General features: G+C 46.9%; 1 protein-coding gene across 3 annotated transcripts in view; it reads left to right on the forward strand.

Annotated features, from left to right (window-relative positions):
* FRMD4B (FERM domain containing 4B) overlaps positions 1–26,346 on the forward strand; it is a 138,322-nt gene that overhangs the window by 54,435 nt on the left and 57,541 nt on the right. For 2 of the 3 annotated variants that reach the window (XM_019504780.1, XM_019504777.1), the window contains exons 2-5: positions 14,639–14,704; positions 15,328–15,422; positions 18,176–18,268; positions 23,930–24,014. In XM_019504780.1, coding sequence (XP_019360325.1) covers positions 14,639–14,704; positions 15,328–15,422; positions 18,176–18,268; positions 23,930–24,014 — 339 coding nt within the window. Of the gene's footprint in view, positions 1–1,040; positions 1,206–14,638; positions 14,705–15,327; positions 15,423–18,175; positions 18,269–23,929; positions 24,015–26,346 lie in introns of those variants that run through there. The other variant, XM_019504779.1, reaches the window with a different exon arrangement.

The raw sequence follows: 26,346 nt of genomic DNA on the forward strand, positions 1-26,346 counted from the left end.
TTAGCTCCAATTAGAGACCAAGACAGGGAGCAAACTCTTCAATAACTGGCTCAGCTGCCTTTCCAGAAACTACCTTTTACACGCAACTCATCCAACGTGGCTTTATGCAAAAGCCCAAACTTGCAAACAAAGCAAAACAATGAGGCGACCTTGGTTAGCGTGACAGGCAGCGATTTTGGTGAGAGCTCGTCAGGATTTACCTGACAAAAGGGTTTTCCATTGGAAAATATCCATTTGTCAATGCCATCGTGTTTCATGGACATGGATCTGTTTTGACAAAGCTTTGGAAATGCACACCGGCTTCGTGTCTGGTACCCCGACAGCTCCCCTGGTAGACCGCAGAGGAGCATAGGCTGCAGAGCTTGGTAGACCGACAGCTTTAATAGCCCTGGGGGTCCTGGCATCAGCCTGTCCGTGCACAGCAGGCGTGCACATCGGGAGCAGGATGTCTATAGCTCCAGGTTGGCTAGAGATCCCCATTTCTTCCCAGTCTCGTTGCTGGATGCACAGGGTTTTGCTTTTGCTCTCTGCTGCTGGATCAGGGAGTGCGAGGCTGGAGCCGGCACTACAGACCATGTCTGCTGCATGGTAGGGCAGATGCTGGGATATCGCAGCTTGGAGCACAAACTTAGGCCCAGATCATGGGGCTGGCTTGAAGCTACGTTTCAGTGGCTTGTTCTGGCCCTCCTGCCTGTGCTGTGAGGCTTGGGAGAGAGCAGAAGTGATGGGCCAAATGAATGTGTGGGGACAGTGGCCTGGATTGAACTTCATCCACAAAAGCCACTGGGCCAGCCCTTTCTGCAGTGGCTTTTGGGGGGTGGGGAGGGTGCCAGCTTTGTATTCCCTGGACGACGATCTCAGAAAAGGGTGCGTGTGAATTCAAATACAATGAAGACTGATTTTTTTTATGTGTTTTCTTTCGTCCCCTCCTCCCCTGCCACACTTCCATTTATCAACCTTCAACATCTTGCGTCCCCTGATTCATGCTGGAAGGGCTTTTGTTTCTGAATCTGTAATCAAAGCACAAAACAGTAAGGTCATTTCCTTGAGATTATATGGCAACGGAAGAAGCCAGGGACCGTGTCTCCCCACTTCCACTCGCTCATATTTACAGAAACATCCGAAGGCTCGGTGCACGCGTTGTCTGCTCTGTGCCTGTAGGGTTTCTCCCATCCTTTCAAACACCCAGAGCGCGTGGCTTGGAGGTAAGAGAATATCTACATATTTTTAATGCTTACCAGCTGCAGATAGCGGCGGTGGTTGCTGTTGTTCTGAGTCCTGACTTACATGCACAGCACCGCTTTGTAGTTAGAGAGGGAAGGAGAGTGCGAAAACAATAGGGAACAAAGTGGGCTTGCTCTAGGAAGGGGGCTTCACGGTACTGACTGCCTTCTTTTTGTCTGATCTTTTTCTAAAGACCAGGGTTTTTTGGGAACTTTATTTGCATCTTCAATCCTCCATCCTGGAGGATGCTGGTTGTTTGTTTACCCTCAGCATTTCCTGTCTTTGTTATAATGGCTGTCTTGGATGCTTAATGCAAGCCCTAAATCTAAGCGGGACTCTGGTATCTCTTGCTGCTGCAGCTGGAGATCAGGGCTATGATTTTTGATGTCAGAGAAGCTGCATTTGCAGGTTTGTGTTTTATTTTTACGGCGAGAGACTGCTTTGAAATATGATTTAAGCTCCGGATGCAGAATTCCTACAGTGAATGGGACTTTTCCACGTGTTGCCGTGTTGCTCATCAGTAAGATCTGTACTCCTCTGTCCCTGATAAATCGGGGAAGGGCTGGCTGGCACTGAAGATGCAGCAGCGCACATGGAGCTCATTAGCAGCCTTTCAGACCAATCTTTTTTGATTGGAAGCTCTTGTTTTGCTTCAAGAAAGCAGCACGGAAAGTCCAATTCTGTCAAAGCCATTTAAATGCCTCCTGATACATGTGTCATCAAGCCTCGCTGTCCTCAGAGCGCCTTTTGAGGCGGATATTAGATAACGGATGGTACAGCTAAAGTTTTTGTTCTTCTGGAAGGGTTTTTCCACTCTCCTCCTGCAATTAAAGCCTGTCCAGGTAGACTGCCGGCATAACCCACCACTCTCCCTGCTTGCTTAATATCTATTCCGGGTTGGCATCAAGATTTCCCGAGATGAGAAAGAGGGGAGCTGCAAAATGTAGGATAGCATGGAGGCTAGGGGAGAAAGGAAGCAGGGTTTGAAGGACAGGGAAAAAGAGAGAGACTTTGGAAAGAGTTGATCAGCAGTAGGGAAGGAAGGGGAGTTGGGGTTGGGGAGAGGAAGGAAATGAGACGGTGCGAGCAGGGAAGGCTGTTATGGAGAGAAGCAGGCTGCGTCCATGGAGCCGCTAAGAAATGGAGAGAAGATGCAGGAAACCTGCTGGAAAAGGGGGGACAAGGTGGGCTTTGAGCAACTGCTGCAGGACCTCAGGAGCCTTTCCTTTGCAGACAGGCTTCACGAGCTGAGGAAGCACAAGATGGCCCGAAGGAAGTGCAAGGGGACCGTCTTGGGATGGGGCGGGCAGCATTGCGTGGAAAGCCATCCACGGGAGGAAATGGCCTGTGTGTAAGGCCTCAGGGAGCCAGGAGGGGATGGATGGGAGAAGGATGTTGGGTTTCCTCAGGCCAGAAGGAAGCTCCCTATTTTTGTGACGGCTCACGTCACAGAGCAGCGTCCATTTGCAGTAGACCATTAGGCTGTTTCTAGGAAGCGTACGGTAGTTTTCCCAACTTAATGACCTCAGCTTGGAGGGACGCAGCTCGGGACCGCAGATGAGCACCGTCAGGCAACCACGCGCCGGTGCGGTGAGACAGCTTTTCTAGCTGCGTCCAAGCACAGCGGGGCGTCCAGGGAAACCACGTGGATGCTCGAGGCTGGTGAAACGGCGGTACGGGGAAGTGAGTTTGTAGCCGCAATAAAACGAGGCACACATGGGAAAAGAGCACGTCCCCAGTACAGGAACCAGGGGGAGATTTTGGACGGTGAATGTAACGGGGACGTGCTGGGGCCTCTCCAGTGTGACGCAGATGGCTGCAAACTAGGGCAGCCTTCACATGTTTTATGAGCAGGGATCCTGGTTTTCTCTGATTAAAAAATTAAATAAATAACCCCGCCCCCCCAATTTTTGGATTAAAAAAAGTAACCCCAAATCCACATTTTCCTGTGATTAAAATGAAACGCCACAATCTATATTTCTATACTAGTGGTGTTTCATTTTAATCACAGAGAAATGTAGTTTTGAGGTTACTTTTTTTAATCCGAAAAGTGGGGATTTTTTTTTATCAGAGAGAACCAGGATCCCTGCTTATGAGTGATTTCTGCGTATGATCTCTTTAGCTCCTGATGGGTGACAGAAGTCAGGACTAACGCTGAAGGTAACCAAGTTAGGTCTGGGCGATGCCCACTGAAAGCAAGAGGAATTTCATCTCCTACTTCCAAAAAGGCAGGAGGAGGGAGAAAAAGGTTCCCCGCGTTTTAAAGTGTCTAATTTAGGATAAAACAGGAAGTGCTGGAAAGAGTCATCATCCAGCAGTGCGTTTCCAAAAGCCACAGCAGGCGATATTTTGAGCACCTAGGGCTGGGGTGCTTTTTCATCTGCAGGTCTCTAAAGTGCTTTACAAAACACGGCAAATACCATTTGCTCTGTTTTACAGCTGGACAAATGTATGTCAGTGAGGTTAAGTGATCTGCCCAAGGTGAGGTGAGTCAGTAGCACAGCCAGATCGGCTTGCTCATCTTTTGGTTCTTGGTGCTGTGCCGTAGAGCTGGCTCATCCTCTGATGTGTTGTGTCCATATGAACGCTCGAGAGAAGTTGTCATATTCCTTGTATTCAGCATGCTGCCCCTGCCCGGGCTGACGCTGCCTTTGCTCCGGTGGCCTCGGCTGCAACAAGAGTCATCAGATTTTGTGAGATTTTTCCATGAGCTCCCAGGAGATTTCATTTGAAGCAAACGTTACCGTGAGTCCTTGCATGGTAACTATGCAATTACCGCGTGTGCCAGCATTGCATGTGATAAGCATGCATCTAACAGGCACTAATTTATGAGCTGTGTTCCTGCCAAGGAAAGCAGATGTTCTATCAAGTATTTCATTGACTCAGTATTTATTGTGGATTTGCACTGATTGCTTCCTATTAATTTTCGCAGTTTTGGCATGAATTGCGGCATTTTGAGACCTCCTCACATGCGTGCGCCCTGGTTTGCTATTGGGTTTTTATACTGTGTCAAGTCCTAGGTTTTGTCAGAACAGTAAAACGGTAAAACATGTGCTGGTGACAGGGACCTCAGTGGACTAACTAACGGTATTGTGAAATGTTTCCCGGGCTGAATTTGAAGGGAACCTTTTTATTGTTGAAAAATAAGGGACTGGTCCTGCAGGGAAAAGAAGCTGACTTTGTCTTTGTTCAATCAGATAGGAGGATTTTGGCTTTCACTGATAAGGCTCTCAGCAAGATAAGAGTCCTTTAGGACCTTAGGAAAGCCTGGACAAGACTGGAGGCTGCTTATGCGATGAGCAGTAGAGGGTTAATGGGGGCAGCCAGGGGCATGCCTGCTGAAGTACATGCATCTCTCTGTGTCGTCCCCTGCAAGCTCCTAGATACGCAGCAGCCCTATGTACAGATGCACATTCCTCTTTGCAGGCACACGGGTACCCGCTGGAGGATGTCGGCAAAGCATCAGCAGCATTGGCATAATTATACAGGGTGGGTATGCACTATGCTGCATGGCTGTAGCAAGAGCAAGCACAACCAAGCTGTGGTATTGCCTTGCGGTTGTTGTTTTTTCCATAAATCACTATCACAGGCATAGCAGCAGCATCTCTCCTGAATGCATATTAGCTTTTTGGCAACAAATACACCGCATCCCTAATTTGCCATTGTGTAGGGTTTGTGACTTCGGGAGATCTGTCATTTGATTTGTTTGAGGCTTTTTTTCATCGCAATTGGCTTGTCTTTAAAGAGCGGTTTTAACGGCCTTCGAATCTAAGCATGACAGGCCTTTTTTCAGAAAGCTCGAGCTAATTTTAGGGAAGCGTCGTCGGGGTTTTGCATTGCGCCACTTATGATGGACCAGCAACCAACCAGAGCGAGCTGAAAGTCGTGCTTAAATTCACATCTCTGAGCCACTGAATGCATTGGGAATAGGAGAAACAAACAGTAAAAAGGAGAGTTGTACCTAAAATCTGCCGGCACTCGGCCCCGAATTATTGCAGTTGCCTGCAGTGAGGGAGAATGCTTTGGGTTGCTGTCTTGCCAGCATTTTACTAGCTCAGCTGGTGGGGTTTATGGGTTGGGGTGTTTTTTTTTAAGACTTCGGTACCATAGAAGTATTTTGGGCAGCTTCCGTGCTACCCAGAGAACTTTAATTCCTCCAAGTCCAGTCCTTGTCTGTTGTTGTTAAGACTCAGCCAAATTTAACATACCCAAGACTACTATGGAAATGGTCGGTGGAGGGACATTTGTACCCATCAGCATGGAAGTAACTCCTCCCCAGCCTGTCCTCAAGTGAAAACAGCTCTCCTGCTCCAATTATTATTATTGTTTTGAAGATGGGCCTCAAATAGATAAGAGAGATTGGGGGGGGGGGCAGAGAAAAGTGCCAAATTAGCATTGGTTTGGTTTTTTTTTTTTTTTTGCCAATCTTCTCCTCTGAAACTGCTGAAGACAAATGACTCCAGGGAGCCTGCAGTGAGGTGTGCCCTGGGGTTGGGGGTTGAGGGGAGAAAAAGGAGGGGAACACTGTTTCTGACACTGGGGCAGGGGGCTGGACTCGATGATCTTCCTGGGACCTTTCCAGCCCTAATGTCTATGAAATCTATGTAAGAAAGTTGCATTTGATTCTTTGGCATTGCTTTTTAACGCTTTTTCTGTAGTGTTAACACTGTGAGTGCAGTCAGTAAATGCAGAACATGAAGCGATGGTCTCGAGTTGCAGCAAGGGAAGTGTAGATGAGTTGGTAGGAAAAACTTTCTCATGAGGAGGTCAGTAAAACACTGGAACAGGCTCCTCAGAGAGGTGTGGGAATCTCCATCCTTGGAGGTTTTTAAGACCTGGCTAGACCAAACTTTGGCTGGGATGATGTATTTGGGGCTGGTCCTGCTTGGAGCAGGGGTTGGACTAGATGTGACCTCCTGAGGTCCCTTCAACCCTCATTGTCTAGTCTAATGTGTTCTTGGGTAAAGATGAGCATAAACTGAAGTGTGTAAAGTCAAGTAACGGCAGTGATTGCTTGGTGCAAGCAATCTAGCAAGAAACCTTTGTTGTAGTAGTCAGAGGAGGAGGAATAGTTACTGTGCTGCCTTGCAAGTACCTATTTAATACTAAGCAGATACGTGGCTTTTACAGCAAGCATCCAGATGAAAAGGGACAATTAAGGAGGAGATCCTGGCTCCATCACAGGTAATGGGGAAAACCCTCTTTGGCTTGATTGGGTCCAGGATTTCAGCCAAGGTTTCTTTTATGACTGCAGCCATGTGAATTAAGTCAACTGAAGTCTTGCCATTGAGTGCTGTGGGAGTGGGATCTGCCGATGGAAACCACTTGCCAGAGGCACCGTGGGGAAGAGGCAGACAAGGGAAAGCTGGGGCTGGGATATCTCCAGGCTGTGGGCGAGGATGGATCTGGATCTCTGCTTCTCGGAGCTGTTTCCCCTCAGGTACGACTTGTGCTGCACCGAGAGTCACCAGCCGAGGAACATCTCCGAGGGGTATGCTGTCCGCTTAATCCTCTGTCCCAAGGAGCAGAGGGATGGCATGGCATCTGGGCTGAGATAAAGCTTCAAAGGTTGCAGGAGACAGAGCCCAGACAGCCAGGGATGTAACATCCCTCCCCACATCCCCACGCTACGCCTGTGATGTAGGACCAGCAGGATGCAGGGACAGCCTCCTGTCGACCGCAGCGGGGAGCCAACCTTTCTTTAGAGAAAAGGAAGCCTGCACAAACCCAAAAACAGTGGCGAGGGCTCCCGGCCCCTGTAAAACCCAGCACTCACGGAGTCACCGGCTGCCTTTTGAAAGACGGCCACCTCTGCGTGTGCACAGGAATTTGGCCCTCAACACTAGACCGTTGCCCCCTTAGTGGGGAACGAATGCACGTGCATATAGTGTGTGTTTGCAAGTTTAGAGACCTGTGGGGAAACTGCTGCCATTTCTGCAGCCCAGCCATTAAAATCAAGTGCTTGTTTTTCAGCGAGCACTTTTGGCTTCCTCTGGCATGGTACAAAAAGCTTGGTATGATTCCCTGCAGGGTGGGACACCCTGAGGTCTGTACTTCTTTATAAGATAACATAAAAATTGTGAGGCAGAATGATTTCTCCATTGCTCATTTTCCTTCCAGCGACACCCATGCCTCTTCCTTCAATTGGAGCCAGCCACTGCTTTCGCTTCCTGGGCTGTGCCCAGTTTGGGAGCTCTGTATTTTTTTAGATGGGTGCCTTTTTATTCCCTCCTTCCTCCCCCCACTCCATCATTGCTTTCCTACAGGCTGGATGTAAAAAGGCTTGTTCCACTGATGTAAATGGCTTTACACTGATTGTGCACCACCTACGGACCTGAATCTAATTGTGTTTGTGATGGGGGACTGGGGTAAGAGTTGTAATGAACTCTGATGGAAATCTGATGCCGGTTTATGGGCTTCTGAGTTAAGCTTTGAAATCCATCCTGAGTGATGGGACAGAATTTGGGACTCTTAGCATCCCCTTTCCCGAAGCTCCCTGTGTGGGTTTCTGCCCGTGCAACTCGTCTTGAGCTCAGGTGGGAATTCTGAGTAATTCCTCATCTGCTCGAGCCCAGCATTTGATCCCACCAGGGTCTGGCCTCCTAGTTCCTTTTAGGACAGCCTTTGGATTTAAAACTTGCAGCGAAGAATCAAGACATGTAGTCTCTCTTCCTGTGGAAACCTGAGCAAATCCCTCGTCCTTTGCTTTTCCGTCTGTGAAATGGGTTAACACTTGCCTCCTAACCACCCTGTGCCCAGTGTCCGTTAAGTGCTTTTTATCCCTGCAGGGTCTCTTCATTATTCTGACTACATTAGCCCGTGCGGATGGTGCGTTACTGATCTGGCTATTAGCAATGCATGCTATAATGGCATTCTGCAGGACATTTTTTCCTGCTTAATTTTGCATGGTTTGCAGCCTGTACTATTTGTTGAGTAAAAAGGGTTCCTTTTTTTATCAGTCTGCTGTATGTATCCATCTAGTGTCTCTCTATCATACATCCGATATATTCTTTAGGGCTTTTTCTTAGTTTAACCCCTCACAGTGCCAAGCAAAGATTCCTGAGCTAGCTCTGAAGGTGTCAGCTTGGGCAGCAGAAGCAAAATAGTGGCTTTAGCACAGTATGGTATTTTTTCCAAGCTCATGGCTCTGCGTGGTATATCAGGCCAGGCAAAACACTGCGCTAATAAGGACCTACTACTTCCAGCACCTTTCAGCTTGCTCGGTGCTAGTTCAGGTATTAGCATGGACTTGCACCATGCAGTGCAGACACAGCCTGTAAGATGCTCATGGGGGAGAAGGAAGAAACAAGGAAATGAGTTCAATCATTCTTAAATCTTTCTCTGGGCTTTTTCTGGAAAAAAAACTAAAGGGACTTGACTGGGAATTTTCCCTGTGTATGGAAGCATGGTGGAGAGGAAAGGAAGAGCAGAGGGAGCTTCATCACTGCAACTTCCCTGTGGTTTGAGTCACCAGTGAAGTCGGTCCTGAATGACAGCAGATGCAATGTGTGCGCACAGCCCAGGCATTGTGACTGTCACCAAACAGCTGCCAATTTTGGCCCAAAATGATGTGAAGCTTATTTAAAATAGTCCTTTCCCCACCATTGTATTTTTAGTCTTTTTTTTTTTTTCCCCTTCCTTACTTGTCATTGTAAGGTCTGATGCTTGCAGCATATCATTGTAAAACAAAAAAAGCCATGAAAATTTGCGGCAGTGACCAATATGGCTAGCTCAACCATGGCATGGCGCTCTGTAATTTGTGCAGCATGCAGAGATGCAGTCTTTGGCTTAGAGCAGCATAGCGCCTTCGATTTTATTTTAAACTTGAACCCTCTTATAAAGCCGTGTTGCACGAGACGTGTTATTTTGTCAGCTTTTTTTTTCACTTAAGTGTTTGTGAGGCTTCCTGTTTACACAGGACCTAAATATGTTTGTGCCCGTTTTTTTTTTAACGTGATGACACGGTGGTGTCTAAAAATATTGTGCATAACAACTGGCTTCCAATAGAAAGGATGTTACTCCTAGCTAGGAACAGCATAAATATCCTGCAGCTTTTACTCCAAACCCGAGGGAGCACAGTATTATAGGAAATAATGTTTTATGTGCCTAAGAAATGGGCTTCTTGCTATTTAAAGCCCGCTGAAGCGGTGCAAAATCGGGCTCTTCGACTCGACGTGGAAAATTCTGCAGCGGGAGCTCAGGAGTCAGGGAACGACTGTCGTTGTTTCCTCCCTTTTCATCCTCCAAAGGTCCATGTTGAAACCAGCCAGATGTGAACACTTTGGAGGGGAAATCCAGAGCAATTTTACTGAAGAGATTAAGAATTAACTTCAGTTACTGGGAGCCGAATATGGCTGTTTTCCTCTGGGGTGAGACCCCCTCTGAAAATGTAAAACCAGGGAGTTCATCCCAGCCAGGCAGTGTGGTTTTGTCCCTTATACATGCACCAATTCAGAGCAGGTTACGTACGTAGTCCTGCTCCTCCGATGCCCTCTCTTCTCATTGAACATCTGAGCAAATCGCCTGCTTACACAAAGCCTGCTGGAATTGCTAGTCTGCATGCTCAAATGCTGCAGAGAGCTGCTGTAAGCATTGCACTGGGCAGTCATTTCCCCTCTCCTTTCCCTTCCTCCACTTTTGAGCAGCATATCTCTGTGCAGAGAGCAAAGAGGTTTGTAGACAAGTTGGGAAGACGAGGGCACATCCGGTATCTCTGATGCCCTCGGTTCAGCGCTGTTGCTAGCTGGGGTACGGGTTACGTTTTGTTCCACGTCTTTTTGTTTCATTTTGGTTGTCTGATTTCCTCCAGGAGATGGGATTGAAAACAGGCTTTCATGTATTTCAGCCGCTCCATTTTCTTAACCATTTTCTAGGAGACGGACACCGTTTCCCCCCCCACCCCATCATTGAAATCATTGCCTGCCAGACTAGACTGACTTGGGTATGTACAGGTAAAAAAACTCTACCTGACATAATTTATTTCCTCAGTGCACAAAGAAAATGCCTAGTTGGATTGAGCTGAAAGGCATAGCTGCGTAGAGGTCTCCAGGCTGCTTATTAATACCTGTGCCTTAACTTTTCCAGGGCAGCATGAATTCCTCTTGTGCCAGATCCCCGCAGATCGATGCTCCATCAGTTACTTTTGAATTAGCAAGCCATATGGAGCAGAAGATGAAAAGGTCACTGCAGCCGACCTCGGAGCTGATGGGCCTTTTGAGGAGGACTCGCGGCATGTAGATCTGCAGGGTTTCACGTGGGTCTTTCGCAGACAGCTTGAGGCAATAGTTGTAATAAATCATTGTGCTCCTGGGGAGTCTGTACCAGTCCCCTTGTGCACCAGCTCCAGAAACACAGGGGTTTGGGCCTTGAGCTAAAGGCAGCCCCTTTTAAGTTAGGACCCGTTGTCTTTCTTGTGGAGATGTCGGTCGATCATTTGGGAGGCAGGCAGTCTTGTCTGTATCTGTAAGTGCCTAAAATAATAGGGAATCACTGTACTATCGCTCCCCGACACGTGCACGGCAGCGTGGGAGGCAAAACTCTTCTCCCGAACCACAGACCTGCCCCGTAGCAGCACGTCTCCTAAGCTGTTGCCTCTGTGACCAAGGTTGTAAACCGCAAGCATGCATTGTCCTGCATCCACCAGTCCAGTCCCAGCCATGATGTGTTGGCTTGCCGTGGATGCGAGTCTCCATCGATCGCTCCGTCTGTATGTCGGACGCACGCTGGCTCCGCTGTGGTTGTGTGAGCCCTTCCGTACCCATAGTGACAAACCTGAGTTATTCATCTGTGCTTGACTCTTTAAGGTAACGGACCTCTTGTCGTGCCCTTGCAATGAGAGTGAGACAGTCGTCTGCAAAGCCAAAAGAGTCTCATTTGGGGATCTGGTGTGAACTGAAGGCTGGGAGCCTCTATTTTTTCCCTTCTTGGCATTAGGAGGCATCCTTCAGGTCATGGCATGTATAGCAAGAAGTCAGGTCCTTCCTGGCCAGAGCAGCCAGCTCACAGCATTGAAAGAATTGCTCAGTGTAGTACTGGGAAAAAGGGGCTGCTGGGGTCATCTGGGGTGGACTTTAGAAATCAGTTCATTTGATATTCAGAAATAGTGTGAGAATGGGAATCTGGTGGGCAGGCGAGGAGGGCGGGCTTGAGGTCTTGGCCTGCAAGAAGTCCAGAGGAAGGACCGTGCGGAGTCCCCAGATAAACAGATGCCCGTCACAAGCTAAATCTGGGGGTGAGGGGATTGCAGGTGTCCAAAGACCACAGAGACCCCTGGTCCCCTGCCTTTTGAGTGGCTCTGCTCTGCCTTCCTGAAGTCGTCTCCTCTTCTGGATGGAGAGGACGATGTCTCCTGTCCTACCCCATTGCAGAGCATTGGTATGTAGTGTAAGGATTTTGCAGGGACCAGGGATTTGCAGCAGCTGTTTGGCTCCTCGAGGGCTCAGTTGTTCTCTCCTGCTTTTTTTTTGCTTTGCATAGAAGACTGCAAATCCTTGCTTTGATCCTGCAGGCTGCTCTGGGTGAGTGCAGACACATGCTCTTCATTCCCAAACAGAGCAGCCTGCCCGATTTGGGGACCTAGTGAGCTGGCCCAGATCTATCCCAGCTGAGCTAATACACATGCCACAGCAATCATAGCTCAGCACATCTTATCACTGAATGCTCTTGCACTGTTCTTGTTCCCATTCTTAACTTCTGGATTCAGCTTTCCAGCACCCTGGAAAGTCACTATTTCATTTTTGAGATAATATTCCTTGAACCTCAAGTATTATATCTATCGCCAGGTCATCACCAGTTTAATTCGGAATAAATGGCATGCTGGAAGGAGGACAGCATAGATAGATATCTGCAACTATTTTTAACAACATTTGGAACATATCCCTGGGTTGAAGGAAGCCCTGTCTGGTAGCTCCGCATCTGTCCTGTGTGATCTTGCATGCTGTACTTAGGGCTTGATTTTTTTTTCTTTACTCCTCTCCTCCAAAAGCTGCATATCAAGAGCTCCTAGTGATAGGAAACAGGGAAGGAAGTGCTCAGACTTCAGCTCTTCAGCTCTGTGCCAAAGTGTTTTCAATCTATAAAACTGAGAATAATACTAACTTATCTATCTCCATGGGCGTCCTGAAGCTTTAATTACTAAATAAACACTTTGAGAGTCTGCTGGATGGCTCAATAGACGTGCCGGTTATGGATGGTTACATCTCTGAGACTTTAATCTTGCAGGCAATCCTCCTTTTTCCGTAGTACAATGTTTATGTATGTGAGTTTTTATAATGGAAAGGGTTTTTTTTTAAACTTAACAATAGATAAATGAGACCATTACAACTCTCAGAAGTGATTAATGCGATTTTGGTGGGAGAAAGCTAACACAACCAGCAGTGCTGCCACGGCAGGCCCTGCGCTATCTCAGCACAACAAATGGGGGCATGACTTAAAAACCGTATTGGATTGGACACCTTGCAGGAGGGGCAACAGTATGTCAGAGGCAGAAAAAAGTACCACCTTGAAGCTGATGAAGTGGCTCATCTAAGGGTGTCATGCTGGCAGACCTTCAGTAACAAGTGGATCTGTGATCAGATCATAATGGATTGAAGGGCTCCAGACAATGCGTTCAGTTCAGACATAAATCACGTACACAGCTACAGTCATGGAAGACAACCGTCCTCGACTGCGAGGGACTGCCGAAGAAGAAGACACGCACAATGCATTGGAAGCCAGAACTAGACCTCTGGACCTTTCCTTGCAAAACCAAAGGGTGGCCGGTGGGATTTAAAGGTCGTCTTCCACTGCTAGTAGTAGCCACAAGCTGGGTCTTTGTGAGTCAGTGGGTGTGTCTACATGTGTGCTTTAATGCGCATTAGTCTATTTTAATGTGTCACAAAAACACCTAATGTGCTTTAAAATATGCTAATGCACATTTTTCTAATACCTCACAATGGAGGTACTAGATTTAATGCTCATTACCTAAAGTGCATTAATGAATGTGTAGATGGGCCCACCAGGGAGCGAATCTGGCTCTTCCTGGCACTTGTAGCATTGCAAGATGTTCTGTGAAAGGGAACAGTAATCTAGCCTACGTGTAGTTTTTTTGCCAATAAAATTGTTTCAGTAAGGACTGTGATTTTTTTTGTGTGTTTCTTATGATCACTGGGGCAATGTAAAGGGATTGCATTGCTTTATGCTTGCATTTGGGTGTGAACACTACCTTATATATTTAAAGTCCTGTCTCTTTCTATCTTGTGGATTTTCTAGAGCTTTCTCAATTAAATCACTTGCTGTGTTACATGTGGTCTGAGCCAACTCCTTCCCAACATCTCGGCTGGCAGATCTTCAGTTGGCGTAAACCGATGTCGTTTCACTGGCTTGAGTAGAATTGTCCCAATTTCCAGCTACTGAGGATTTGGCCGTCTCTGTGCCATTGTCTGTGGAAAGATTGGTCACTCTTGATAAGAGGACCACTGTGTTTATAATGCCTAATTCATTTGGGAACTCCTATCTTAGAAAGCCACCCTCAGCCTCTATTTAGAGCTGCATATTTATAGCCTACAAGATGCTCTCTGCCGTCAGGAAAACGCGTTATTTTTATTCTCATGCCCTCCAAAGAAAAGCCAGGTTTCCTTCACTGATTGCATTCGTGGAGGGCCTTGAAGTCGGTCCCCTTCCCAGAGTTGGAAGGGCCCAGAATAGCGCAGTTTTTAAATAATGTAAAAGCTTTCATGGAACAGCAATAGATTTCAACGGACCGAATGTACATTGGTTTCTGAACTGTTCTCCTTTTAAAGACACAGAAATAGCTTTTGGTTGACAAGCCTGACATAAAATTGGAACCGAGGGGACCAAATTTAATTCAGGCTAACAGGAGGATAATGAGTCTGAGCTCATTGCATAACCCTGAGCAAACCCCCATCACAAAACTCGGGCAGAGTGTTGCCTTCATCATTTCCTCTGCCTTGCTTATCAAAAGAGGGAATCGGGGCTACAATCCTGGTGTCCTCCCAAGTTGTAACCAGGTATCAAGGTATAAAATCTGGGGACTTGCTTGTCCTGAGCCTTTTCTCCCACCACTGGAGGATGAGCCCATTGAGAAGACCACTTGAATGCAGAGGTTTATGTGGTTCATGGTCACAGGCCAAATTAAGTGATGCTGCTCTCAAGACCTTTTGTGTAATTTTCACCTGCTTCTGAGAGCTGTTAAGCACTCTTAATTAATGCTTGGAGTCCCTGGGAGCTGGAGGAGTTTCCCCTTTGTATGCAGAGTCCATTCAGTTATCAAGGCAGATTAACACTTGCTCCAGTGCAGCTCTGTTGTAGGGACAGGGAGAAGCCTTGTCTGGAGCTGGTGCGTGCTAGCCCTTCTGAAAAACCAAGCCAAGCTTTCTTCCAGTATTTCACCCACAATGTGCTCCTTTCTTCGCAGATGACAGAAGGCAGACACTGCCAGGTGCATCTCCTTGATGACAGGACCTTGGAGCTGCTGGTTCAGGTAAAGGCTCTCTTTGGGGGCTATGCATCGAGGGCATTGGTCCCCCAACTTACGGGGGCATAGTCAGAGGTGGGGGATTTGCTGCCTTCTTGATTTTATCTTAATATCCCTCAGTAATGCTTTCTAAACAAAGCCCCATTTTCAAACATGATGCAGGTATTTAGGCTCCAAATCCCTGTTTGCTTCCAAGCATGCAACTCGCTTGTAACTTCTGTTCTTAAATCACTTGGGCACAGCTGGAGGTTTACCCCATGCTGCCTTTGTTACTCACTGGAACGACGTTTTAAAATCTCAATCTGACTTCTTTGCTATTTTTTTTTTGCTTTAATAATGCTACTTTGCTTGGATATAGTGGCACAAAATGGGTCTGGTCACCATTGCATGAGTGCAGTTGGGCCAAGCATTTAGTCCTCCTGCTCGCCCATCCTTTAGACGATGCAGCTACTGTGTGCTTCTAAATGTATGCACCTCTGAGAGGTAAACTGGTGTCTGGAGCTGTTGTGGGACTATTATATAGCACTACAGGTCTTTACGCTACCTGGTGGTATCCCTGTAAGAGTGAAAACTGTTTAGTTAATAGTAAGGCTGAATTGCATGTAACACAAGGATGCTTCTCTCCATAGCCTAAACTTCTGTCTCGAGAGTTACTGGATCTGGTGGCATCACATTTCAACCTCAAAGAAAAGGAGTATTTTGGGATAACGTTTATAGATGACACGTAAGTATCTCCATATGGATTTTTGTCCTTGATTATGGTTATGGAGGGGGGGAGGAAAAGGCCCAGTCTGTCCCATGCAGACTCTAAACGGGACTGTAAGCTAACCCATGCTGGGGTAAAGGTGACTCCTTTTTGTAAAGAGATTTTCCTCTCTCCTGGAAACAGCGCCCAGCTGAGCAGAGGTAATATGCCAAGACAAAACAAGAGGGCAGTTGCTTTTCCTTTTTGTTCCCCTCCTTTTTTCCTGTTTCTGTTCCAGGGTGGAAAAGTTTGAGTCAGTATTCGTTCCTCCCAATGCGAGCACACTCACGCAAGCCCTCTCTGTGTTTCGGGGGGGAAAAAGTCGCAAGGATTTGCAGGCATCTTCAGCATGAATCAGTTATAACATTTTGTCTTTTCTGGCTTCAAACCCACTATAAACAAGCCTTTAATCCTGACCATTGTAACCACAGAGAAATGTAAATCTAGAAGACACAGTAATCAAGTCCCAATTTCACTGACTTTCTCATTTTGATAGAAGTTGAAGACTCCTTTGCAGGCTACTGAAAAGGCTACAAAGGTAGCATCTGTTTTTAAGTTCGTGGACTCCTCTCCCTTATCCAGTTGCTAGCAAACCCAAGCATCTGATGTCCGTGAGCATGTTGCTTATTCTGCACATTTCTGCGCATGGTACCGCACATATTGCTGTGCTGTATGCACCCCTATGAGCATTTCTAACACATCCGTGTCACAGCTTCTGGGACTGACAGAAAAGGGAAGCATAGCATAGAAGGGATGGAGGTTTGCAACAATAGCTAGTGGATCTTGACCCTTGTTATAATATTATATCTGTATTACAGGGGTGAGAGTCCATACCATCTCCAGGAGGCTGCCCACTCTTTTCACCACGCCCCCAGTTACTTTAGATGATCATATACAAAGCCTCTAGGAGTGTGAAGCCTCTTAATCTCAAGATTTAACTGTCATACAAAGCTGTACTTCAGCCCATCTCTAGAGAGGGAACCCCTCTCAGGATTTTTTTGGGAGCAGTGGAGAATGGCTGCTAGAAATTGGTCATGGTTGGGCATTACTGCTGGGCCGGACAGTTCCCGACTCTGTAATGGGTGCATGTGTTTGAATGACAACGGTCCTCCTAGGGACTGTCTTCTTAAAATATTTTTGCCACGTACTTCTCATTTCCATGGTTTGGAAAGTGTTTTTCTCCCAGCGCCGCTTCTGTAAATACCTTCAAGATGCTGTTTACACTTGGCTTTTTATTTTTTCCAGCAGAACTGCCACGAGAATACTTCTTGGTTAGTGGCATTTCCACCTGATGAGCTTTTCCAAAGCCCTGCCTCCATGTTACATAAGAGCTGCTGGCAACTTGGTGGAAAAAAACACATGGGCAGATCCCAGAGACTTTTAAAATGACTGCTCAATGGGCCCCTGGCCCTTCTCCGTACATACCTCAGTATTTGGAGACTGAGTTTGTTGCCTCTGGAGGGCAGTCATGCTCTTCAGACCTGGAGGTTTTCTCGTAGTGGTTTTCAAACTTGTTAGACTCAAGGCCCCCCTTGGAAAATGCCGGCTCTTAATCTTCACTTGATTTTTGACTGCAGAAAAATACTAGAGCAGTTCTTCTGTGGCAAGGAACGAGAAAGAACAAAACAAGTCAGGATGCTTTTAACACGATTTGAAATCTCTAGGTTGCTTTTGTGAATCCTGTCTGCACACCTAACAGTGCTATTTTTTTGTGCAGCACTCTGTGACACCCCTGAAAGGATCTCAAGGCAACCCATAGCACTCCGGGTGAGAATCGCTGTCTTGGATAGCACTAATACGTCAGACTTGATTCCTGCTTTAGGCAACCTGCAAGACAGACTATAGCTCTGGATCTGTCACTGATTGTGATCCAAAATTGGTGCACGTGACAGAAAGAGTCGTTTCTTCTAGGTTGCAATGGCAAAGTTGAACAGCAAAGAGAGACTTCTTATGCACTCGCCTCACTAAGTTAGCAATAAAAAGCTGTGCTCTGAATCGGGAACTTGTACTAGATCTGAGTGGGCAATCATCACGAGCAGGACTTCTGTCAGTGGGAGGCAGGCTGTATAAATAGTTCATCTGAGTTGGGAGAGCAGAGAGCTGTGCAACTTCACTGCACCTAATAGCTTCATAGTTGGTAGGGTCAGAAGGGACCTGAGCAGATCATCAAGTCCGACCCCCTGCCATGGCAGGAAAGAGTACTGGGTCAAACAACCCCAGCAAGGTGTTCATCTAACCTCCTCTTAAAGACCCCCAGGGAAGGAGCCAGCACCACTTCTCTGGGAAGTTGGTTCCACTTTTGACTGCAGAAAAATACTAGAGTTTGACCCCTAGGAGCATCACCCATCTCCTCTGAATGAAGTCAGTGCGGTCTAACTAATTAACCACATTAGAGGTTTGTAAGACACGTTCATTTGGATGATCTTTGTTACAGCGGCACAGTGAAGGTGCCCGTGGGTTTTCCCAGTCCCGAGCGTGGTCAAAATATGAAATTTCTGATAAGAAAAGAGGCACTCAACCAAATACTGTGCCTGGTGGAGGCTTGAGTTTTGGCCACTGCCTTCGGGGGGGCTGGAATTAGTTGCTTAGTTCTTCCTCCTCTTTTGTTTCACCAGCTTTTTTTAAACAAAGGGCCAATTTGAGCACATACAAGCAATGAAAGGAACCTTGTCTCCGTATTTGCCCTTCCTGATTTACAATACAACCTGTTCCTCTCCTGTTTATTCCCACAGAGGTCAGAGTATTTGGCTGCAGTTAGATCATCGAGTTCTGGATCACGACTTGCCCAAGAAACTAGGCCCAGCAGCTCTGTCCTTCGCAGTTCGGTGAGTACCTCTTATCCAGATGGCCATACTGTCAGTTTGGTTGAGTGATGACTTAAAAAGACTAAATACTAATTTATCCACAGCCGTATTGGTTGGGTTTTTTTAGAATGCAGCAAACCCCTGGTTAACTGTTGTTACCCGTTGGATTTACCTCTGAGGTGACATTTTTATAGGGTTTTGTTGCTGTTTTGTATCTAAGCCATTTTTTATTATATAGAATGACGATTATAAACAGAAATTGCTCAGTTTGAAAAAGCCCCGTACTTGAAGAAACTCTTGCCCAAGTTACTAGCAATAACTTGGATTCTTTAAACCGTGCCCAGTTCTAATAATCCTATTTAGTCCCCTACTTGGGGTCTATCTACGTTGTGTCAAGAGGGTTTTGTTGTCAGATCCATGAGTGAAGTCACAACTCGTATCAGCAGAACAATTTTTTTGCTTAAAAGAAGTCCCTGAACGGAGTAGGCGATACTGGCAAACGGACTGGTTTTGGCTACTGGCACTGCCTTTGTTAGAGCTTAGCTGTATTGGTTAGGGTTTGATTTATTTTTTTTCCACGTGTTATTAAGTGAAGAGCTGTGCTGACAAGCCGGTTAAGTGTAGAGCAAGTCTGGTATGTAGAATCCCTTTTCAACTCTCCTGCACTAGCACAAGGCAAGCTTTCATTAGGCTTTTTTGAAATGTTATATCTCGGGCCAAATCAGTTCTGAATCCTGTCGACTGAGCAGAGCTCAATCCTTCAAGTCTCCGTGGCTTTCCTGCCGGCAAGTATCCTACCTCCCAGCCTCGGGCTTCAGATACTCCCAAGACCATAGCAGCATCCTACATGCAAGCTCCAAGCCCAGAGGCCTTGGGGTTCAGATGCTCCCCAGTTTCGCTTGCCCTCTGCCAAGAGGCCGACGGAGCAAGCGAGAGGGAAAGCTCATGAGCGGTGCATTTAATTGTCTGCAAGGCCCTCTGAGAACGTGTTTCCTGTAGCATGAGCTGCTAGGTCCCGTGTCCACCTAATGGTGAGCAGCTGTTTGGACAAGCCTGACCTTGTTTTCCCTGAACATACACAACTTCAGTCTCGTTAGCTTTTTTTGTGGTTTCCCCTTTTCTTCCTCCCCCATTGACAGTGACTCTCTAAATACATTTATTGCAGTCTCTAGGGCAGGAAATAAGGCTCACTCTGTATTTTGAGTCTGAGTCCCTCTCGCACGGCAGCGAGGAAAAACCCTGTCTTGTATTTGGCCAGCAAACTGGCCATATCCCTGGTCTTGCCCATTCTGCTCTGAGATATAAAGGTCATCCTTAACAGGGCTTTGCCATGACACAGAAGTCTGCAAGGTCCCGACAAAGCTCTGTTGTCCTGGCTCACGGCAGAGGACTCTCCAGCCCAGTGCCGTAAGGTCACCCATATCACATGCAGGTTTTTTTGCTGTCCTGTGTGCTCCTTGGCTGGGGATACGGTCCCCCTTAGGTTTAGGAGTGTCAGCAGGAGCTGGTTTGAGAGAGAAGTAGCTTGTGGACGCTAATTTAAATCATGCCACGTCGGGTGGAGCTTGCATTTCAGGGGCATGAGAGTCCAAATAAATGTGAGGAAGAGGGAGTGGGTAGTGGATGAAAAGCCCGTTGGAAAGCAGCAAGAGGAGGATGTGGAGATGATTGTCTCTTGCAGACTTCTCTGTGTCCTCAGCCAGGAGAGATTGGAGTGGAGACGCCTCTTTAAAATCTACAAAAAATAAATTTTGCCTCCTCTGTTCAGATAAGTGAGCGCCTCTGAGGCTTTTTTGCAGCGTGGCGCACGCCTCGAGTGGTGAGCTCACACACACTTATCTCTCACCAGCATATGTGCCCTGTCATAGTCTGTTCTTTAATTAAATCCAGATGCACACAGGCTAAATACTGCAAACAAGCACTGTGTGCACACTGCTTCGTGGAACGGTCTGGGCATGGTATGGCAGTGGGAGTGAGCTTCTCCTGCTGGGCATAATGCTTTTTGTGCGGGCAGTGTGGTGCTGGCTTTCGGTCCGTGACCAGAATGGAAATGGTGGAAATGCTGCTTCCTGTTGGCTTAATTCCTCACCACAGATAAGCATCTGGCCAACCTTGGAGTCAGATGTAGACATTACCTTTCTTAAAAAAAAATAAATAAAAAATCAGCGTTTTAAAATAGGAGGAAGTGTCATTTCCAAAATGCAGAAACAGGAGTTTCTGTTACTAGGTGGATGGGAGGCATTAAGGAGATAATGAACAAACCTGATCCTTTCCCCTTAATTCTTTATAAGTGGAATTAGCATCCTCCCTGCTTCTGGGCTTTTGTCCCACTTGTGTCATGCCCAACATTTAGTTTGAGTTCTCAGCTCCTCTTTGAAGCGTCTATAACACTTGTAGGTGCCATGAGATGTTGGTTTAGTTACTATAAAGAAAATATCCCACCCGATTTCCAAACAGCTTCTTTTTTTCTAGCAGGAAACAGGAAAGCGTGGAAGCCTTGGCTTTTCTTTTCCACGGTGAAGTGATATTTATTTTCTGATGAAAATTTAAGTTTCATGGGGGGAAAAGTGTATTTCTTACCAAGCGCTCCCTGACTTGCACTTCCTTTTTCCCCAGCTCCAATCATTAAGAGAAAACCTTGTTTCATAGTCTTCTAGGTGTGATTTGTAGCGTGTATAACAGCCCGGCGCCGTGAACAATCATTCTTAGAAATGGTGACCACTGCATTGAGCAGTTTCCAACCTGTTTCCATACTGTAACCGACCCTTTCCCATTAGCAATATGGGAAAGTCAGGGTGACCCCTGACACCTAATCGCCACTCTCCTGGGGTTTGCGAAGCCAAGTTCAGAACATTTGCATTAGAGTAATGAAACACAAATGTTAGCTCATTCCCTTAAATTTTTGTTAATTGTTTTCTCAAGTTAGCAGTAAATTCAAGAATCCCTGGAGGAAGCCTGTACCAGAAGCAATCATGTATAGCTATAACCTGCCTAGTTTATAAATTATAAATCTATAACTCTCTTTAGAGTGGAGACAGTTTAGGAAACAACACCAGAACAAGCCCTTTATTGTCTGGCCAAACTTGCCCATCAGCCCCTGAACATCCTTATCTCTGTGGTCCGGTGTTCCCTGCGCATGTTGTAGCGATAAGGATGTCCTCCATGTACTGGAGAAGAAATAAAAACAAGTGGGGGAGGAAAACGACTTCCCACAGCATCCTGCTCCTAAATCCCACGAGAGATTGCAGCTGGAGGGGCGAGAGCACAGGGCCGCATCTCTTTGCAGTGATGCCTGCCCTTGCTGCAAAGGTACTGCCTGTGGATCACCTCCTGGTGAGCTGCTCTGGTTGTGTCGTGTGCATGTTGTAATCTACCCCTTCAGGATTTCGAAGGGGTAGACAAGTCCATGGGGTTTTATTTTGCAAGTGGCATGGAAGCTTTGAGCCAGCAAGTTGCAACCCAAGGGTCCGTTCCTACATGGTGCCCGGTATCCTCGGTTCTCCTAGGAGTCGGGGGGTCAGATTCCCCTTTCCAGCTGGTCTGCCTCAGCGGGAGGTCTGCCGCAGTCTGTGGAGAGGCATCCGATGTGAAAGGATTTTGGCTCCAGTGGATGGCGAGGACATTTGGCATCTCGGAGGCTGAAGTCTTGACTTGCGAACTCTTTGCTGAGGTCTCAGTGCTCCTCTCAGTGGTGCCAGAGTAACTCCTCTGAACCAAATGAAGTTATTGCAGACACCAGCAGTGCTGAGATCGGGTTGAGGGCTGTGCTCCCCACCAGTTTCGACCCAGACGTGGCTTGCGCTGCGGGGCTGGAAGTTGGTCTGTTCTCCGAACAGGCCAGAGGGGAGAGGGGACAGATTTAGGATGGGTCTCTCACAGCTGGTGTGTCTCAACAGGATTTGCTGTGTTGCCTGGTCTCTGCAGCTTTCATTAGCACATAGAGTAGCTGTTCTTTTCTGGCAGTTTTTAAGTACAAATATAGGTGGTGTTGGAAAAGCAATCAAGATCCTCCTTCCTCATCCAAAACCAGCTTCCTATGGGGAGGACTGATGGGGAGATAGGCTGAAGGGGACCTCACAGGGTAGCAATACTGTTCCCACCCAACAGTGGGCAGAGGTACGATGGCATGGGATGGGCAATGGGGCCTTCCTGCGATGGTGAGGTAGAGGAGACACCATTGCAGAAAGACATTCAAAAAGAGTGTCCCTCCTTAGATGCATTAAAGAGTAATGCAGCAGGAGCTGGCTTGAGAGAGAAGTAGCTTGTGGACGCTAATTTAAACCGTGCCACGTCGGGTGGAGCTTGCATTTCAGGGGCATGAGAGTCCAAATAATATATAATATCACAGTCGCGAATCCATGCAAATTGGAAAGTGACTCCTTGCTTTTGAGTCCCGATTTCACGCAGCGCCCTGGAGCCGAACAGCGTGGGCTCTCTGCAAGTCTGTGCACTTGCACCTGCTCGAGTTAGTCACGCAAGAGGGGGCTCCTTAAAGACTAGGGATGGAGACCCGGGGAGAGGTGGCTCATTAGCAAAGAAGTGCTGCATGTTGGGGGAAGGCTGGAATGAGGCCAGGGCTTGCCACGCAGCTGAGGCTTAGTGGGAGGTCAGGCTAAACGAGCGGGCTGCTGCCCTCGGGTCCTGGCAGCTGGACTCCAGCACAGACTAAACTGGGGAACTCCCCACCCTGGGAACACCCAGACTGAACCTCAGGACTTGACTGGAGTAATCTCCATCTGAATTGCACAAGATGCCTGTTTATATTAGCTTTTCAGGGCTCAGAGATATGGAGGGCTCCCTTTGCCCCCTGCGCAGGGAAGGAGCCTAGTGCAACCACAGCCTGGCACAGTGTAGCTGAGGAAGGATATGGAAGAAGCCTGAGTGCTTCCTTCCCCCCCTGGCCCGGGGCCAATAGCCGTCCCTCCAGATAACCCCTGGTGTTAAGGGAAACCCCAGGCATTTTCAGAAAGGAGTGGGAGCCTAGGGCTGTGCATGGATGCAGGCAGTCTTGCAAATGCCTCCGAGTCCAGGTGCTGCAACTCAAGCTCGTGTGCAATCTAGAGTAATGGAAATTAGAGCCAGAAGGACATGCCATCTTCTCTTTGCCCTTGCCCTGCAGTAGGATCAAGTTAATACCTAGACCAGCCCTGACGGATGATTGTCTCTTATTAGAAACCCCCCACTGAAAGAGATTGTGCCACCTCCCTAGGTAGCCTATGCTAATGGTTTGTTCTCCTAATCGTTCACAAGCTTTTTGGATGCAGCGTGGTCCAAAGTTGTGCATCTGCCAGCTTTCCATGCTAGCTAGCATTAATCCCTCCTGGGCGGTGGATCTCGCACTGGCTGGGTCAAGGTGTATCATAGTGTTTGTTACCTTTCCCCGGTCCATGGCTCTTGTCTGTGCAAAGGGATGACTTACCCCTTTGAGATCTGCCGAGGTTGTCCTGAGACCTGAAAAGCCACAGATCGCTCTTATCAGTTTAACAGGGGGTTTCGTCATCCTGCATTCCCGTCTTTCTGCTCGACTCCCACTGAAAGGCAGGAAATTAAATGCAATAAGTCATAATTCCTCTAAACCATCTGCGCTGCCAGGAATAAGACAGGGAGGAAATCATAATGCCTTGGGAGGAGAACGAAGCCCTCTGAAGAAAGTAACGCTGTCTTGTTCTTCTTTCCCCTCAGGTTTTACATTGAAAGCATATCGTTTCTGAAGGACAAAACCACGGTAGAGCTCTTTTTTCTGAATGCAAAGTCCTGTGTGCACAAGGTGAGGCACAAATATCTGTTGATCCTTTTTCTCATTCTGGTGCATGTCCCACTGTTAGAGCCCATCACCTAGACAGACCCACAAATGAGCCATTCCTGAATGCACATGTCTCAATTATATCAAAGACTTCGTACCTGAGGACTCCTGAACTTCAGGAAGATGATGGTGTCCTCAACCACCTTTCTAAGACCTTCTGTTTCTCAAAGGGGCTGAACCCAAATCCCAGCTCCAAATACATTTGCGAGCTGTTTGAAAACAGGGCCATAATTTTGGGGCTAGGCCCCAACTCTGATTGACATCATACCTATAGCTTCCTGGACACATGTAATAATAAATACCATCCACTTTGATTCAGCCGTAGTTAGGAGGCTAATACTGGGTGTGTCCACATGTTCTTTAATGTGTTTTAGGTAATTCACATTAGATCTAGTCCTTCAATTGTGAGGTACTAGAAAAATGTGCGTTAGCTTATTTTAATGCGCATCAGCTGAACAGCAAAGTTTTTTGTGACTTGAATGCACATTAAAATAAGTTCATGCACATTAAAGTGCATGTGTGGACATGCTCGCTGTGTTCATAGTCCATTCAAGCATTCACATAGGAAAAATATGTTTATTTAAATGCTTCTGTACTTCAAATCTCCCACCTGCTTAAATGAGCACCCATCAGACGAGCCAAGGGTGGTCCTAACCTTTGCCAAGCTACCAAACCTTTGCCGTAGTAGCAGCCACATTTCAATGAACTTTGTTCCCCTAATCCCAGCTGAGTTCAACAGCAGGAGAGTCTCATGGCCAGTGTTGTGTTGTCTCAAATAGGCATCTTGGCACTTGGTATTAACAGTTTCAGGAACCACTGAAACGGTTTAACTAGACACAAAAACCCCACCAAAATGGAGCTGATTGAGTTAGCCATAGGACACGAAGGATATTACAACCATCAAGACCTCACCAGGAGGCTCTGAAATGCTAGTAGTCCCATGCTGAAAATTTTGGTTAAGGGTAAGCATGTGTGTGAGCATGTGGGTGTGTGCGTGTTTATGTATAGACAGCACACAGTGTAAAAGATGAGGAAAAAATGCTTACTGTAGAAACATATGTGTCATCCAGCCAGTGGGGATGACCTACATCTGGCCCAGATCAATATGATTATTCAGGGAGCATAGCTGCATGGTGTGGCAATGAACTGCTGAGAATGCACAGTGCTGGAATAAACACAGCCACTTACTTTACTCTGGTCCTTTGGGATTCATGAGAAATTTTGAGAGTGCTTTCCCGACTGGTAGGTGTGTGCTTTAATTGGTATTGGTGTCGACGATGCCAGTTGCCAGCTTTTGCACAGCACAGCTGCCAAGAGAAGAAAAGAGAGTTTCCCCTAGTGTACATTTTCTGTAGGAGGCACAGGGAAAGGGAGTTTTTACCTAGAAACTGGATCTCTGTAAAAGAAAATCACAGGGCAGTGGTGAGATATTAAGGAGCTCCAGCAAAAGCAGACAGCCCTTTGCTCTTGTCATTGTGAGCCGGTGAAATGAAAATGAACCTGGAGCAAAGAAATGTCTTTTGTATCTAGATCTTTAATTAAAGTTTCAATTTAAAAAATCAGAGCAGGCCAGTTGCCTGTTAGCCACGCTTGTTAATGCTAGCGCAGCCCAGACAGCATGGCAGTTATAGCTTTATCTTTGCTGCTAATAAGGCTGATTCGTACAGGTTGGCTTGGAGTCAAAAGTTGTCTGGACGAGTTTCTGTAGACTGAAGACAATAGCGCAGCCCTGCAAAGCACCTGTATCGGCATTGGGATGGCAGCCTGATGAAACCTTACCCCAGAATCCCACCTAGAAAGCAAGGTTATATTGATAATGGGGCTTGGAGTCTGGTTCTTTGTGTTCAGCGATGCTCCTGGCTATGCCGCGTGCCACAGCACCATGCCTTCTCCGGGTCACTTTGACACATCGCTGTTAGTTTGCAAACTATTTAGGACAGGGACTGTTGCTTAAGATGCACCTGGCAAATAGGGCCATGGCCTGGTTACAGTGCTTATAATTAAACCCCAGATATAAGTCACACACTTTTCTACATTTGGCAGTAAGGCCATTAGCCACCTTCATTAAAGCACGCTGCAGATACATTATGAGTTACATAAAGCAACAAATATGTGGGATTAACATGTGCAAAAGGGTGCATCTGTATCCCCAAAAGTAGGCAGCCAGGTGTGTGCATGGAAATATAGGTAAAACATATCCCTCAACTTGAAATCATTTGAATTTGCTTTGGAAGTAAATTTGACCCAATGTCTTTTAACACTGTCCACCTTTTTTTTTTTTTTTTTTTTTTTTTTC

The sequence above is a fragment of the Gavialis gangeticus genome, unplaced genomic scaffold (assembly GCF_001723915.1).
Source record: "Gavialis gangeticus isolate Ggan-Ray unplaced genomic scaffold, GavGan_comp1, whole genome shotgun sequence".
Classification (NCBI taxonomy): Eukaryota; Metazoa; Chordata; order Crocodylia; family Gavialidae; genus Gavialis; species Gavialis gangeticus.